This window comes from Rattus norvegicus, chromosome 4 (genome assembly GCF_036323735.1).
Source record: "Rattus norvegicus strain BN/NHsdMcwi chromosome 4, GRCr8, whole genome shotgun sequence".
Lineage (NCBI taxonomy): Eukaryota > Metazoa > Chordata > Mammalia > Rodentia > Muridae > Rattus > Rattus norvegicus.
The window spans coordinates 154116307-154130446 of NC_086022.1; the positions used below are offsets into that span (position 1 = coordinate 154116307).

Here is a 14140-nt window from a genome sequence, read left to right on the forward strand (position 1 = left end):
GCACCCAGAAGCTGGGAGTGCACATGACCAAGGAGAGCTTGTCCTTTGCATTCTGTGGTGACAGCCTTGTCCTCTCCAGGTTACTACACACAGATCTCCACGCTGGCTGATGCGCAGGAGAACGTGATGGAGTACCTGCACGTGCTCAGCCGTCCCATGGTCATCAACCACGACCACGACATCATCTGGACAGAGGCTTATATGGACAGCCGGGTGCGTACGATGATGGCTCCAGAAGGGCCGGGAGGCCAGAGTTAAGGGGAGGAGCAAGAGGTGACATCTTGGTTCAGAGAGCCCAATATTGTGCCTCCTTGGGAGGAGTCATCAAGTGTCATAAAAAGCCTTCCACCACCTCCTTCCCCTCATAGCCCTCAGCCCAACCAGCAGCAACATTTTGTGTCCACCTGCCCCAGAGGCCTAGATCCCTGCGCAACAGACGCCTGCCCCTGTGTTCCCTTCCACTCTGCATTACCCGCCATAGTGTCCTCTCCCACCAGCCATGAGAAGGAAATATTCACACCAGTGCTTCACCATTCTGTAGCCTCGTCCTGGCCTGGCCTGCATTTCACAGGCTGGAAGATGTGATGACTTACCACAAAGGAATAAAAATATCTCAGATAGGAAGTCACTGAAGATGTTTGGGGGAATGTGAGGGAGACCTTCCTGCCTCTTCCCAAATCACACCTGTCTGTAGCCACCTGCCTTGGTGACACTATACAAACTAGGATTAAGACCTGACAGCGTAGAGGTTTCGTGCTGGGCACCTCAAGCTGGTAAGGCTTCTGGTCACAGGGACCTAAGCTCCTTCCTGCAGCTACTTTTAGTCCTCAGGCCAAGCCCCATCTTCCTGTTTCTAGGGCTAGTGTGGGCAATCCTGCCCAGCCCCTTAAAGGAGACCACTCAGGAGTCCTCCCAGCTCACACATTACTGACCTCAAACCGTGCTGACCCTTTCAGCTTTTCTTTTTCTGTGCTCTGTATCTGAGTACAAGGGGACATGAACTTCTAGTCTATAAACAATCTTGCCAAGCTGGAGCCAAGGCCTCAGGAACCCATTCCAAAGTTCCTTCATGGTACGAGGGGCACCTGACCAGCTAGAGTGGGCTCTTCCCAGAGCCTTGCCCAGAGACCCCATCTGTCCCACCCTGATGGCCACTCCCTGAGCTGAGACCACAGGGAAGAACCTTCCCCATCTGCTGCCCCCTCCACTGTCATAGGCCATCTGACCCTGGTTGGAGAAATGGGGGCTGGGGGAGAGGCAAGAAAAGTGAGGCGAAGACCCACTCTGGTCCTGTCTTGACGTCCCCGCATTGCTCTCACTCATTCCTTCTTGCTTGTTCCTCCTCCCTTCATCCCTGCCTCCTGCCCCAAGTCAGGCATGTGCTCCCTGGGCCTCTCTCCCATGTGCATGTTAAGGTCATGCTGAGGACCTGGCAAAAGGAAGCCTGAGAACTTGCAATGTGAGAATAAACTGACCATGGACAGTGGTGGCCACATCTAGGAAGCAGCCAGACTTGAGCCTAGCAGAGGAATTCGGAAGGAAGGGACAGTGGCAGAGACAAGCCTTGCTACACTAAGCCACTGTGCAAATGATTTCAGGCAACTCCTGTCAGCCATACTGAGGTGCTTCACATTCAGCATGGCCCCCTAGGGTCTGTTTCTGCCCCTGCCTGGAGTCAAAGGCACAGTTTTATCTTTACTTTTAAAAAGATTACCTCTGTCTCCTCAGTTAAAGCCCCTGGTGTCACATCTCCAAGTCTCCCCTTGCCTATCCTCTGCAACTTCAGCATCCTTGGAAGCCAGGCCTCTGTGCAGATGACTGGACCCTTCAGGTTAAGGACAGTAGGCCACCAAGAGGACAGGCAACCTTATCCTGTACCATGATTAGAGCCAAGAGCATGGGGACAGCTCACGCTACCCAAATATGGGATGAGTCCCAAGGGAGGTAGAGGAGGAGTCCCCAAGGCTTGGCTGCAGCTCCCCTGACTTGGAGAGCCACAGCTCCTCGAAGTCTTGTGTAGCTGGGAAGACGCACCCAGAATAAAGGAGGTGCCAGTGCAGTCCATGCAGAAAGACCCTTGCTTCCCAGCTCCATGATGAAACATTGAGGAAGGAGAAGAGAAGATCCAAAGCTGTCACTGATCCAAGGAGGTCTGGTGCACACACAATGGCCTTCCGTCGATTTTGAGCAACAGACAGTTTGCACAGAGTCATTGTCATCTTCACTATAACAGAGTCACGTGTGCAGGCCCCTTCTGAGGTACCAGGGGAGTCCCTTCCCAATTCTGAGTGGACACAGCTAGGTCTGCACCACGTGTGTTAGCGTGACCTGAGGTGGCCAATGCTCAGATGCCCTGCCCTCAGGCATGCTCCTAACCCGTGTCTGTATGTCTGAGCGGCTGCAGAAATGTCTTTCTGTTCACTGGCCTGGGCCATGCATGGCTCAGGTACATATCAGAGGCTTCTGGAAAGCGCTGTGCTATGCTGTACTCTGCTGGGCTTGGGCTCATCCTCAGTGTGCCCAGATGAGACCGCTTGGCTCACATACGGCTTTTGCTGAGTGACATGAACCTAACCTGCCTCTCCTCCCCGCTCTCCCACCCTTCCCCTGGCACTCCCGCTAGCTCCCCTTAGCATCCCTCCCTCCCCTGCCAGGTAAGGGTGTGCTAAAAGTGTGGGTTCCCACACTGCTCTGAGTACCCAACCCGCAGACACCAGAGCCCACTCCTCCTCTGATCTCTGCCCTCTCCTCCCCGGCAGCTCCTTACCTCAGAGGCACAAAGCCTGATGCTCCTCACCACAGTGGCCATGCCAGTCTTCAGCAAAAAGAACGAAACAGTGAGTGGCCCTTCCCTATGCCACAGCATGGAGGTTAGAGCTCTGCCCACTGAGCTCCACAGCCAACTGCTAGGGTTAGATTCCCAAGCCCAGTCCTGGGTCAACTTTGGAAGAACCTCCTGGCCAGCTATGGGGCTGATGTCCATGCCTTCCCCTAAGCTCCTGCAGGCTTGTTGGAGGTGGGGCAGCCCCTGCTTTGTTCTTGAGATAGAAGGCCGTGGGGTCTTCCGCTAGCCTTCTAGGTTAAGCACACTTAGCTAGCCAAAGTGGGTAGACTCTGGCTTGTAGGTGAAGGCCTCTAGTGAGGGGATTTCTAGAGCTTTTCCTAGCCTTCCTGGTGAGAAAACAGTTCCCCACGGGTCACTCGTGCTACAGAGGTTACATAAGTTATGGTCCTTTTATTTCGTCCTCTGGCATGAATATTAATACTTCACTTAGCTTTGTATTTCATTTAAATGTTACTACTTAAATATTAATACAGGACATTAATCTTCCTAACAGCTGAGCTTGCCCCTGGGGCCTCGTCTGACAGTCTACACTGTTATTTGGGGCTATAATCTAACTGCAAAGGAAGATCAGGCCCCAGGCTCCAGGGAGGCCTAGAGCCGAGTCTGGGAAGCCCGGTGTCCCTGACCCTTGCACTGTTCCTTCTAGCGATCCCATGGCATTCTCCTGGGTGTGGTGGGCTCTGACGTGACCCTAAGAGAGCTCATGAAGCTGGCACCCCGATATAAGGTGAGCCTGAGTGGGGTCCCTGGGGATGGTGTCTAAGCCACAGCTCTCCACTGCTGAGACAAAAGTCAGCTTAAAGGGAGGAGAGGGCTATTTGGGCTTCACAGTTTCACAGTTTCATGGCTCTGTCCACGGTTGCTTGACCAGAGACCAGTAGGTGGAAGCGTGACACTGGCTCACCATGATTCCTATTTAAAACTCGCTGCTGTTTTCAACGATCTATTCCCTCCTCCCCTGCCTCACCATCCAACATGTCTAATGCCCTCAACCCTTGACCTTGGCAGCTCGGGGTACATGGCTATGCCTTTTTGAACACTAACAATGGCTACATCCTCTCTCATCCTGACCTCCGACCTTTGGTAAGTACAGCTTTGAGATTCTGAGATTCTAACAATATGAGATCTGGGGACAGTTCAAAAAAAAAAAAAACAAAAAACAAAAAAAAAGGCTAAAATTCCTCAGATCATACAAGAGGAAAAATGATGTCATTGTACATGTTTCCAAATTATTGTCTAAAAGGATGCGCAAGGCAAAAATACATGAAATGATCAGTGAACAGACCAGAGGGCAGGTGATACAGGCTGGGTTTGTGAGAACGGAGTCCTGCAGGATAGCCGGTTTCCATTACCGTAATCAAACATCTGCAATCAAAAGCTTTTAAAGAAAGAACTATTTCAGTCCATAGCTGGTCAAGCCCACTGCTTTATGCTCTGGTGGGGTTCATGCAGCACAGGATGCATGCGTGGGAGCATGTGACAGAACCTGTTGACCTCAGAAATACCATGAGAAAGAGACTCCGGTTCTGTAACCCCCTTTAAGGACATAAAACCTCTCACTAGGCTTTTCATCTCCAAACATTCCAGCATTTTCCAACAGTGCCATGCTGGAACCCAGCCACCTATAAAGAGGCCTTCGAGAGTTGTGTAAGAGCCAAACCATGAGGGAGCGATGGCTCAGCAGCTAAGAGCACCTGAGTTCAGTCCCCAGAACCCAGCCAGCTCATAACTCTCTCCAACTCCAGTGAGGGGATTAGATGCCTCTGGTCTCTAGGCACCTGCATTCACATGTCCATACCCACAGATACACGCATACACTTAATTCAAAATCAAATAAATCTTTTTTAAGCCTAATCACTGTAGACATGTACCACAAACCCTCGCTGTCTCGGTGACTCCATCCCTCCTACAATCTGACAGATAGATCAGCAGAGCCCCAGAGGCCCAAGAAGGGAATGTGAACGATGAGTTTACAACAAAAATAGCAAGGCCCTCTCACAAGGGCAGTGAAGGGCTCCCTGAGCGTGCCTTCCATGCTGCCTAGGACCCCTGTCCCCTTCTGACTCTGTCCAGGAGCTGTGGGTATTTTCACAAGTTCTCCTGAGCACCTGGTGTCTGAATACCCTACCTCTGGGGGTTGGCCCTGTCCACAGTGGCAGTGGCCACATTGCTGGTGTGAGACTGGAGGGGTAATTGTGGGGGAAGGGTTAAAGTCCTGGAGGCATCTTAAACCTACTCTTCTTCTGTCTTCTGAGGAACTCCCAAGAGGCTTGCATAGCAGAATTTACAAAGGGGCTTCTCTGCCTCGGGAGTCATTTGGGGAGACCAGCTGAACTAAGTCTCGTAGCAGTTAGCTCAAGTGGATAGAGAATATCCTCAGACTCTTGACTGAACCACATTGGTCTATCCCCACTGTCTTCCTAGTTCAGACTCAGCAGGGCATTAATCTGAACCCATAATGGACAGTTTTAAACTAACAGGTTCGTGGACCCGTGCTATCAAGTGACTCACAGTAAGGGAATGTGTAGGTTGGTCCCGGATTTGACATATAGAAGTAAGGAGCATGAATCAGAAACCCACCTGTAGGCATCCATCTAGGTAACTCACACGAATAATGCTTTCCCTAGCCAGTTCATATTGGGGACCTACTGTGTGCCTGACATTGTTGTGCTGGTAAGAGTGCTATAAACAGAAGAACATATCTAATCGAAATCTAGTGTGGGAAGGCACGTAAGCACTATGAACTGCTTACCAAAGGACACAGTGGGGCTTGCACTGGGCACTGCGTAGGAAGTAAGGAAGGTATTATCAGGAGAGCAAATGATGGAATTTCAGAAAGCAAAATAATAGAGAATATTCCGAACAATACACTAAAAAGTCAAGAGACATGCTGGGGGTCTAAAAACCTTTCTATGTCAGTGTCCCCAACCAAATGAAGCCATATGCTTACTCTGAGAGGCTCAGGATGGGCTACAATCTGTCAGGTGTAGTTGAGACTTAGAAAACGACACTGGATTGTTGCCAGAAAGACAGCTGAGGTAGAAGAGGACAGCACAGCCCTCATGACCCTGGACCTCAGGAAGGCTGAGTCAGAGGTAAGGAGACGATCTGAGTAGGGACAGTGGAGCGGCATCCATACCACAATCATGAAAGAGAAAAAAAAAACCCAAGTAAATGAAAGAAGATACACAGCGACGATGACTTCAACCCCCAACCATCCACTGAGGACCCATTTACAGAAGTAGATGGTGCTATTTTTAATGTACTCAGCTGATAAACTCTCCACTTTCCTTTATGGATGGCACTACTGAACTAAACCAGGGAAGCACCATGGGCGTAATTACAGACAGCATGGTGATTTCTGTCAGGGAGAGAGAGCAAAAGAGTAAGAGAGGGAGAGAGGGAGGATGAACAAGAGAATGATTCTGCTCGGAGAATTGGTTCATGGATCTGTGTCAAATTTTGGAGACAGGTGGCTATTAAGCACTGCAGATCTGCGCTTGGATCTGACCAATTAAAAAAAAAAACTATCAAGATGAGATGCTTCTGCAGATGCCTTAAAATCTGGAGGAGAAAATGATTGCTCATAAAGCATTCTAAAATGATCATCTGAGATTAACAAGATGAGATACATGAGAAATAGGTGGGCGCTCTGCAAACTGAACACCCACGTGTGGGAGAGCACCACATGAGAATGCCTAGGGGATTTGCCTGGCTGATGGCGCCATCTGGGCAGCCAAGCTGGCCTGGCTGTCCGAGCAGCCAGCAGAGACAGAGAGGCCACAGTGCTTCCATTCACAAACCATACCTCTCTTCTCCTGGCCAGACTCACGAGCAATATTGATTTCTTCCCTGACAGCTTCGTTTTCAGGGTGACATTGAGAGAGCTGAGCATCTTCAGAGAGCTGAGGTATCTTCAGACTGGAAATGCTTAGCTGGAGACAGTTGAGTCTTACAAGTGACAAGATTGAGCATCCCAAGCCTTGTCAGGAGGAACACTATCTAGGCGGCTCCAGATAAAAGCTGACAACAAGAAGTAAAAGTTAGGAGACAGATTTGAGCTCCACAGGAGGGAGAACTTTGTAGTAATGAGAGCCATCCAAACTGTGACAAGCTATCTCACAAAACAGGGAGAGCCCTGGCATGAGAGCATACACACACACACACACACACACACACACACACACACACACACACACACACGGAGGCCTGGAGGCCATCTGTGGCACACATCAGTCATGGAAGCTTTGCCTTGAGTAAAAGTTCAGCCCAGCTTATCCTGGGAGATTATGGGATGCTTTGAGTTTATGAAGGTACTGGAAAGATTTTAAAGACGAGGGAAGGAGGACAGGGTGCATGCTGACCCCACCTTTTCCCATCCTGTCTGACCCATTCCAGTACAGAGAAGGCAAGAAGTTGAAACCCAAGCCCAACTACAACAGTGTGGACCTCTCAGAAGTGGAGTGGGAGGACCAAGCTGAAATCGTGAGTGGGAAACAGGGAGTGGGAAACTTTCCCCCAGTTAGCCCTGTAGGGGGCAGCACCGGGTGCCCCGGGAGTGCTGAGGCCTCTGAGCAGCTCTGGAACAGAGCAGCAGTTTCAGCAACCGTGCATGTCCGAGCCGTGACCCTGGAGTCACAGGTTACTGAGACAGGCTGAGCTCGTGCCTATAAGCCCAGCACGGTTTCAGGGTTGTTGTGCTTAACTTCTAGTCTCCCTATCACATCCTAGAGGGGATTGCGTCTCAGCAACACCAACTCTGTGTCCCAGCGCATCCATCCCTCGGAGTGCTGCCTCGGTGAAAGCCCACGACTGTGACCCAGGTCCACCTTCCCTCCTAGGCATCTGCTTGGAGGCAAAGGGAACAGCCAGTGTCCTAGGGACCCTAAGACATGGCTAAAGCCCAAGTCCAGGGGACTAGGTGCCAATTCCCTTTTCTTTCCTCTTAAAGCTGAGGACCGCCATGATCAATGGGGAAACAGGGTCTCACTCCATGGACGTGAAGGTGCCACTGGATAAAGGGGTAAGGAGCTAGTGACAGTGCCCATGAGGTCGAATCCGGCAGCACTGAGCCCAGCCTTGGTCTTCACTGTGGCCTGGGGTTGTGAGGAGAGGGGGAAAGCCATGGGGTGGAAAGTGCTGTGTCAATCTCACGGATGCTCTGTCTTTGGAGACCGCTGGGTATGGTTTCCCAGATCACTGGCGGGTCTTCCTTGTTCCCTCTGCTGACTGCTATTTGGCCGTTTGGTTGTTTATGATAGAGAGGGAGAAAGTGACAGTTAATTTTGCAAACTGCCAGAAGCTCTGCTAGAACGTGTCACATGGGGAAAGGGTGGAAATATTCCCTCCTCCCGTCAGCTGATTTTCATCCTAACCCTGAGAATGGGAGCAAATACCCTCCCTCGCTACAGAGAATCGAAGCCGGAAACCCCCGCTGTCTCTACAGGCCTGTGTGTCATTAGAAAAGACCGGTTCATCTTCTCACTCAAACGATTATGACGCATCCTCTGAATTCACACCGTCCCCTGACATATTAACAAATGTCACCTCCCCCCGTACAGCCACCCCCACTTCATTACCCACCTGCCTCCGCTCAGAGAACACAGCATCTGCCTGCAGCAATTAGACCTTGAGTCCTTGCCTCTACACAGATCTCCACAGGGGACAAACTGCAAGGTTCTAGCCAGTGTCCCTTCTACGCAGGGTATTGGTGTCCACCAGGATTGCCATGGGTCCTTCTGCCCCGTCGGGCACACTGGGAATGTCAGTAATGCCAGGTCAACTGAGATAACTGACACCCAAAGAGTCATGGTCCCTTCTCTGCGTCTTTTACATGCCCCTCAGACTCCTGCCGAGACCCACCCACCAGTGCATAGAACCTAGCATGGAAAGCCTCGTATGAGCATGCCCACTTAGCAGCCAGAACAGCGCTATGGCCACCATGCTGCACACACAGTGGGCGGAGTTGCCTCTCACTCTTTTCTCCCAGAACCAGGGTCCTCCTAAGGCAGCTCCAGGGCTTCTCAAAATCACCAGGCCGAGTCCTAACCAGAACAGCAATCTGAACTTCTACAGAAACGTCTTCCTGCCTCAGACATTCGCTTGTTGCTGCTAATAAGCCATTTCCGAGTGTGAAGGCTTTAACACTCGGAATGTTAAGGAATTAAACATGAATGCATCAAAGAAGTGGGCACTGGTGGCAGTGGCTTCATAGCATACGGTAGCTGTGTCTTCCTACTGTTAATAGCACTGATGACAGTGCAGATTCCCCAGAGGGGGACTGTTCAGCAGAGCTACAAGGCAGGTTCCAGACTGTCTGCGTCTTACAGATGGAGACATTCAGGGAAGCCAGAAGTGAGGCCAGGATCACAGCAAATCACAAACTCTAGACTGCAGCTCTTTGAGACCCGTATACTCACAGCGGCAGTCTTAAAAGCTCCCAATTATCTGGGAAAAAAAATTCTTTATAAAATTAAATTATAGAGTTGCAGGTTTCCTTATGGTAGTCTCCTACATACTTACTTTTAATTAGCCCTCCCCAGTCACCCTCCTGCACCTTCCCATCCCCCATCCTTGGTTTTCTTCCACATTTACATTACATTTGTTCTGTTACCCTCCCTGCCTCTCTCCTTTAGTCTCTTTTTCCCTTTCCCTAGCCTCCATACACTCTCGGTCATATACATATATATATATGCATATAAGTGTATGTGTTATTACATATGGTTATGTATATTATGTAATGTATATGCATTATATTGTATATTTATAATTAGAACCTAGGACTCACATGTGATAGAAAGCAGTGTTTTTCTCTCTGGCCATCACACTCAGTTATTTTCCAGTTCCTGCCCCTTTCTGGCCAGTTCCCTTCCTTCACAGAGGCCTTCCCCGCCCCTGCTTCATGCCACGTGTATTCCCTGATCTTCTTTTCCTCCCTCCTCTACCTCTCCCTTCAGGATTCCCTTTAAAGTCTCATAACTTTGCACATGGATACATAAATACACTTATACAGACACCTGCCCATATGTCACTTTAAAGCTAGATCTCACATATGGGTGAGAACATGGAGTATTGCCTTTATTATTCTGGCTTATTTCACTTAATGTAATGATCTCCAGTTACATCCATTTGCCTGCAGGTGTGCTCTGTGTGTGTGTGTGTGTGTGTGTGTGTGTGTGTGTGTGTGTGTGTAGACTTCTGTTTTGAAATCTGCTGATGGACATCTGTAGTGACAGGCTTTGAGAATTCCAGATTTCTTATTTCTTTTAAAAACAGAAATAGAATAAGAACGTGCTTTCACTTGAACCCCAGGTGTGGGATATGGGGCTGCTTCGCGGCAACTGACTGTGATTTGCTTCGTGCTCTAACAGAGGCGTGGTTTTGCCAGCTGCTGATAGTTTCTGCAACTGTGTGATGTTTGGAATTCTGGGAGTCGTCCAGAGGCTGTATAAATGCAAGATCCCCAATAGGTGGGGTTAGTGATCGGTGTTCATTTGGGGGTATTGGTTACAGTTTGTTAGTAGTTTTGCTCAAAGAAGAAACAAGAAGAAAGAAATTAGATTTAAGGACCTATCTATCTACCTCTGTCTCTATGTCTCCCCTCTATCCTTGTTTCTCTCCTATCTAGTGTTAGGGGGTGAAATGTGGGTATAAAGGGTGGGGAAAAGAACCCACAAAGAAACAAAGACCAGCGGCAGACATCTAGGCTGGTTTATTTCTTAGCTACGGTAAACAGAACAGCAGTAAACAAGGAAGAGCGAGGGCCATGTGCTATGTTGACTTAGAGTCCTTCAGGCACACACCCAAGGGTGGTATGGCTGGGTCATGTGACAGTCTATGTTGAAAAACTGCTGTCCTGATCTCCATGGTGACTATACAAGTTTGCATTTCCACTGGATGTGTATAACGGTTTCAGTGTTCGGTTTTGTGGTTCTTTACACGGTTAGAAATTAATTTCCCTGGTCAATTTGTTCCCACTCTGTAGGCTGTCTCTTCCTGCTAGAAACAGCTTACTTTGCTGTGCATAAGTCTTTTAACCCGTGTGACTCCCTTTGTCAGTTCTCAGGATGCAATGCCACTGGAGTCCTTTGCAGAAAGTCCTTCCTGTGTCTGTATCCTGAAGTGTTTCCCCTATGGTTCTTCCAGCAGCTTCAAAGCTTTAGATGCCATGTTAAAGGTCTGGGTTTGTAACTTGTGCTTTTTATCTAACTTTATTAATTTGGGTCTTTCCTTCATTGGTCTTGGCTAGAGGCTTATCTTACTTATTTTTTCAAAATAACGAGTTTATTAAGTCTATACATTATTTTTAATTTCATTAATTTTTGTCATTGTGATTATTATTTCTTACCATCTACTGCTTTTGGTTTGGATTCATTTTGTTGTTCTAAGACTTGAGGTACATCATCAGGCTATTTATTTCAAATCCTTCTGGCTTTCAAAGATACATTTGTTTATTTAATATGTGTATATTTATTTATTTAGTATGTGCATGCATTGGTGTGCATGTATGTGGTACACGCACACACACACACACACCACAGTTTGCCTGTAGGAAATCAGAGGACAACTTGTGGGAGTCGGAGTTCTCAACTTTCACCACGTCGATTCAAGGGATGAGACTCAGGTCGTCACCCCTGGCAGCAAGGCCCTCTGCCCCTTGAGTGATCTCGATAGCACTTTCCTTATTTTTTAATGTAAACACACATAGCCGTCCACTTACTACTGCTTGCATTCATTTGATTCTGGAATTCTTTATTTCCTCCTTGCTTTCTTTAATGACTCTGTAGTCATACATGAATGTGTTGTCCAAGACTCAGAGACTGAACAATATACTTTTCATTTATTCATTCATTCATTCATTCATTCATTCATTGTGTATGTTTTCGTGTGGGTGTACACATGCCATGGCGTGTGCATGGAAGTCGGAGAACAGCTTGTAGAGGTCAGTTCTCTTCCTGTCATGTGGCTTCTGGAGACTGAAGTCAGGACATCTGTCTCACTGACAAGCTCCCTTACGTCCTGAGCCATCTCACTAGCCCTGAACAATATGGTTTATGAAAAGCAGTATGGTTTAAAAAAAATCAGGAAGTCAACTTCAAAAGTCCTAAACTCAAACAATAGCACAACCTACGAGAATCCGCAGGATGCAGCCAGAGTAGCCCTGAAAGGAAAGGTTACAGCACCAAGTGCTCTCACTGAAAAATCAGAAAGATAGCAAGTAGGTTGACTAAAGATGCCCCTCGAAGCTGCGAAACCATCAGAGGTGTCTGACCAAACCCAGCAGATCCAAGGAACAATGACGATGGTGACAGAAATGAATGAAATAAAGACTCAAGGAATAATACACTGAATCAGTAAACTGAAGAGTTGTTTCTTTGAGAAGGTTGATAAAACCCCTAGCCAAGCTAAAAAAAAAAAAAAGATAGATACAGAGTGGCAGGGGGGGGGAATAAAAGTAGAAATGAAAGGGGAGTTGTCACTGTAGAGTCCACCGAAATCCAGAAAATCATTGGGCTATTTAGCAGACTCGCATTACAAAAGCTACAAAATTTAAAAGAAATAGATGAGTTTCTACTACATTTCAGCTGCCCTGCTTAAACTAAATCCAGAAGTTATAAACAATTCAAATCAATCCATAACAAGCAAGGAGATTGAAATGGTAATGAAAAGTCTCCCCAAATGTTTTGCTAAATGAACATGGTATGACTGTCAAACTGCCCTCTAAATATTTATGATTCAACCCAGAGATGAGCGTTATTCTCTTCCTTTTGGTCAGTACAGGTCCTTTTTGCAATGAGTAACCATCATGGCGGAGACTCATAACTAACCCAAGTACTGAAAACAAATGGACCTCGAGTGGCCCTAAATGGCACATTGGTATAACCACTTTCCAGCTTCAAAAAAAATCCTAGAAAAGGGGATAGAAAGCACCAGAGGAAAGGGAGGGAGGGGTGTTGTGCAGCGCTGTCTCCCAGACACAACGTAACTGTTGTACCAGGAATCCCCAACAGCTGTGGTTTCCTGCAAACATTACAGTCAACATTTCATCAGAAATGCAGGAGGGGCTTACGAGGTCCACCGCTCACCAAGGACTTAAGGGCGATTAATGATTGCTGGCGGAGGAAGACAGTGTTCTTCACACATGCATTGCTGAATTCACGGAACTTCTAAGGAATCACTCACACAGATAATCCTTAAACTGTTCTACAAAATCGGAATGGAAGGAACACTACTAAACACATCCATGAAGTCAGTATTTCCCTGTTAACAAAATGAAATAAAACCACAGAGCAACACCTATGCAAAAATTTTCAACAAAATACCAACAAAGCAAATTCAGGAGCACATTAAGACCACAGACTGCAACAAAGTTGCCTTCATCCTAGGAATGCAAAGCTGGTTCAATATTCATAAATCAATAAATGTGGTAATGATCAATAATAGGTGCCAATAGCACCATGTAAATGAGCATAAGGATATAAATTATATAACCACTTAGTGAGATGCAGGAAACACATCTGACAAAGTTCAATGTGGCTTCATAATAAAGGTGCTTGTGGTGGTTTGAATGAGAATGGCACCATAGGTTCTTGAAGGTTTGGTCCACAGTTAATGGAACTCTTTGGGAAGGATTGGGAGGTGTGTCCTCGTGGGAGTTTCTGAGAGTGGGCTCTGAGGTTTCACAACCCCACACCAGGCTTAGTCTCTCTCTGCCTGCTGCCTGTGGGTCGGGATACAGCTCTTAGCTACTGCTCCAGCACCAACCCAGTCTGTGTGCTCCCACACTGCCAGGATGACAATGGACCAACCCTGTCAAGCTGCAATCTGCAAGTCCCCAATGCTTTCTTTTATATGAGTTGCCTTGGTGATGGTATCTCTTCACAGCAATAGAACAGTGACTGAGACAGTACTAGATGGAGTGCTTCCAACAATAGAGGTCAAATCTGACAAACTTTATACCAACAGTGTACTAAATGGGTGGAAACTGAGGGCCTTTCCTCTGGATTCGGAAATGAAACAAAGTTCTCAAGCTCCTCGCTTATTCAATACAGTTCTCAGCATTTTAGAACAATAAGACATAAAAGATAAAAGGGATAAAAATAAGGAAGAATTCGAATTTTCTCTATATGCACACAGCACAATTGCATACTCAAAAGATACTATAGACTTCACCGGAGATTCCTCAATCTAATAAACACTTTCATTAAAGTTCCAGGATGCAAATTCAACATACAAATGTCACCGGCTTTCTTAAATGTCAGCAACAAACTTGGTGAGAAAGAAGTTAAGGAAAAA

The 14140-nt window shown here is 47.5% G+C and overlaps 1 protein-coding gene across 3 annotated transcripts in view; it reads left to right on the forward strand.

Moving 5' to 3' along the window:
- Cacna2d4 (calcium voltage-gated channel auxiliary subunit alpha2delta 4) overlaps positions 1–14140 on the forward strand; it is a 116493-nt gene that overhangs the window by 35430 nt on the left and 66923 nt on the right. For 2 of the 3 annotated variants that reach the window (XM_063286109.1, NM_001191751.2), the window contains exons 13-18: positions 80–213; positions 2760–2837; positions 3492–3572; positions 3854–3928; positions 7244–7330; positions 7797–7868. In XM_063286109.1, the coding sequence (XP_063142179.1) occupies positions 80–213; positions 2760–2837; positions 3492–3572; positions 3854–3928; positions 7244–7330; positions 7797–7868 (527 nt within the window). Of the gene's footprint in view, positions 1–79; positions 214–255; positions 2260–2759; positions 2838–3491; positions 3573–3853; positions 3929–7243; positions 7331–7796; positions 7869–14140 lie in introns of those variants that run through there. The other variant, XM_063286110.1, reaches the window with a different exon arrangement.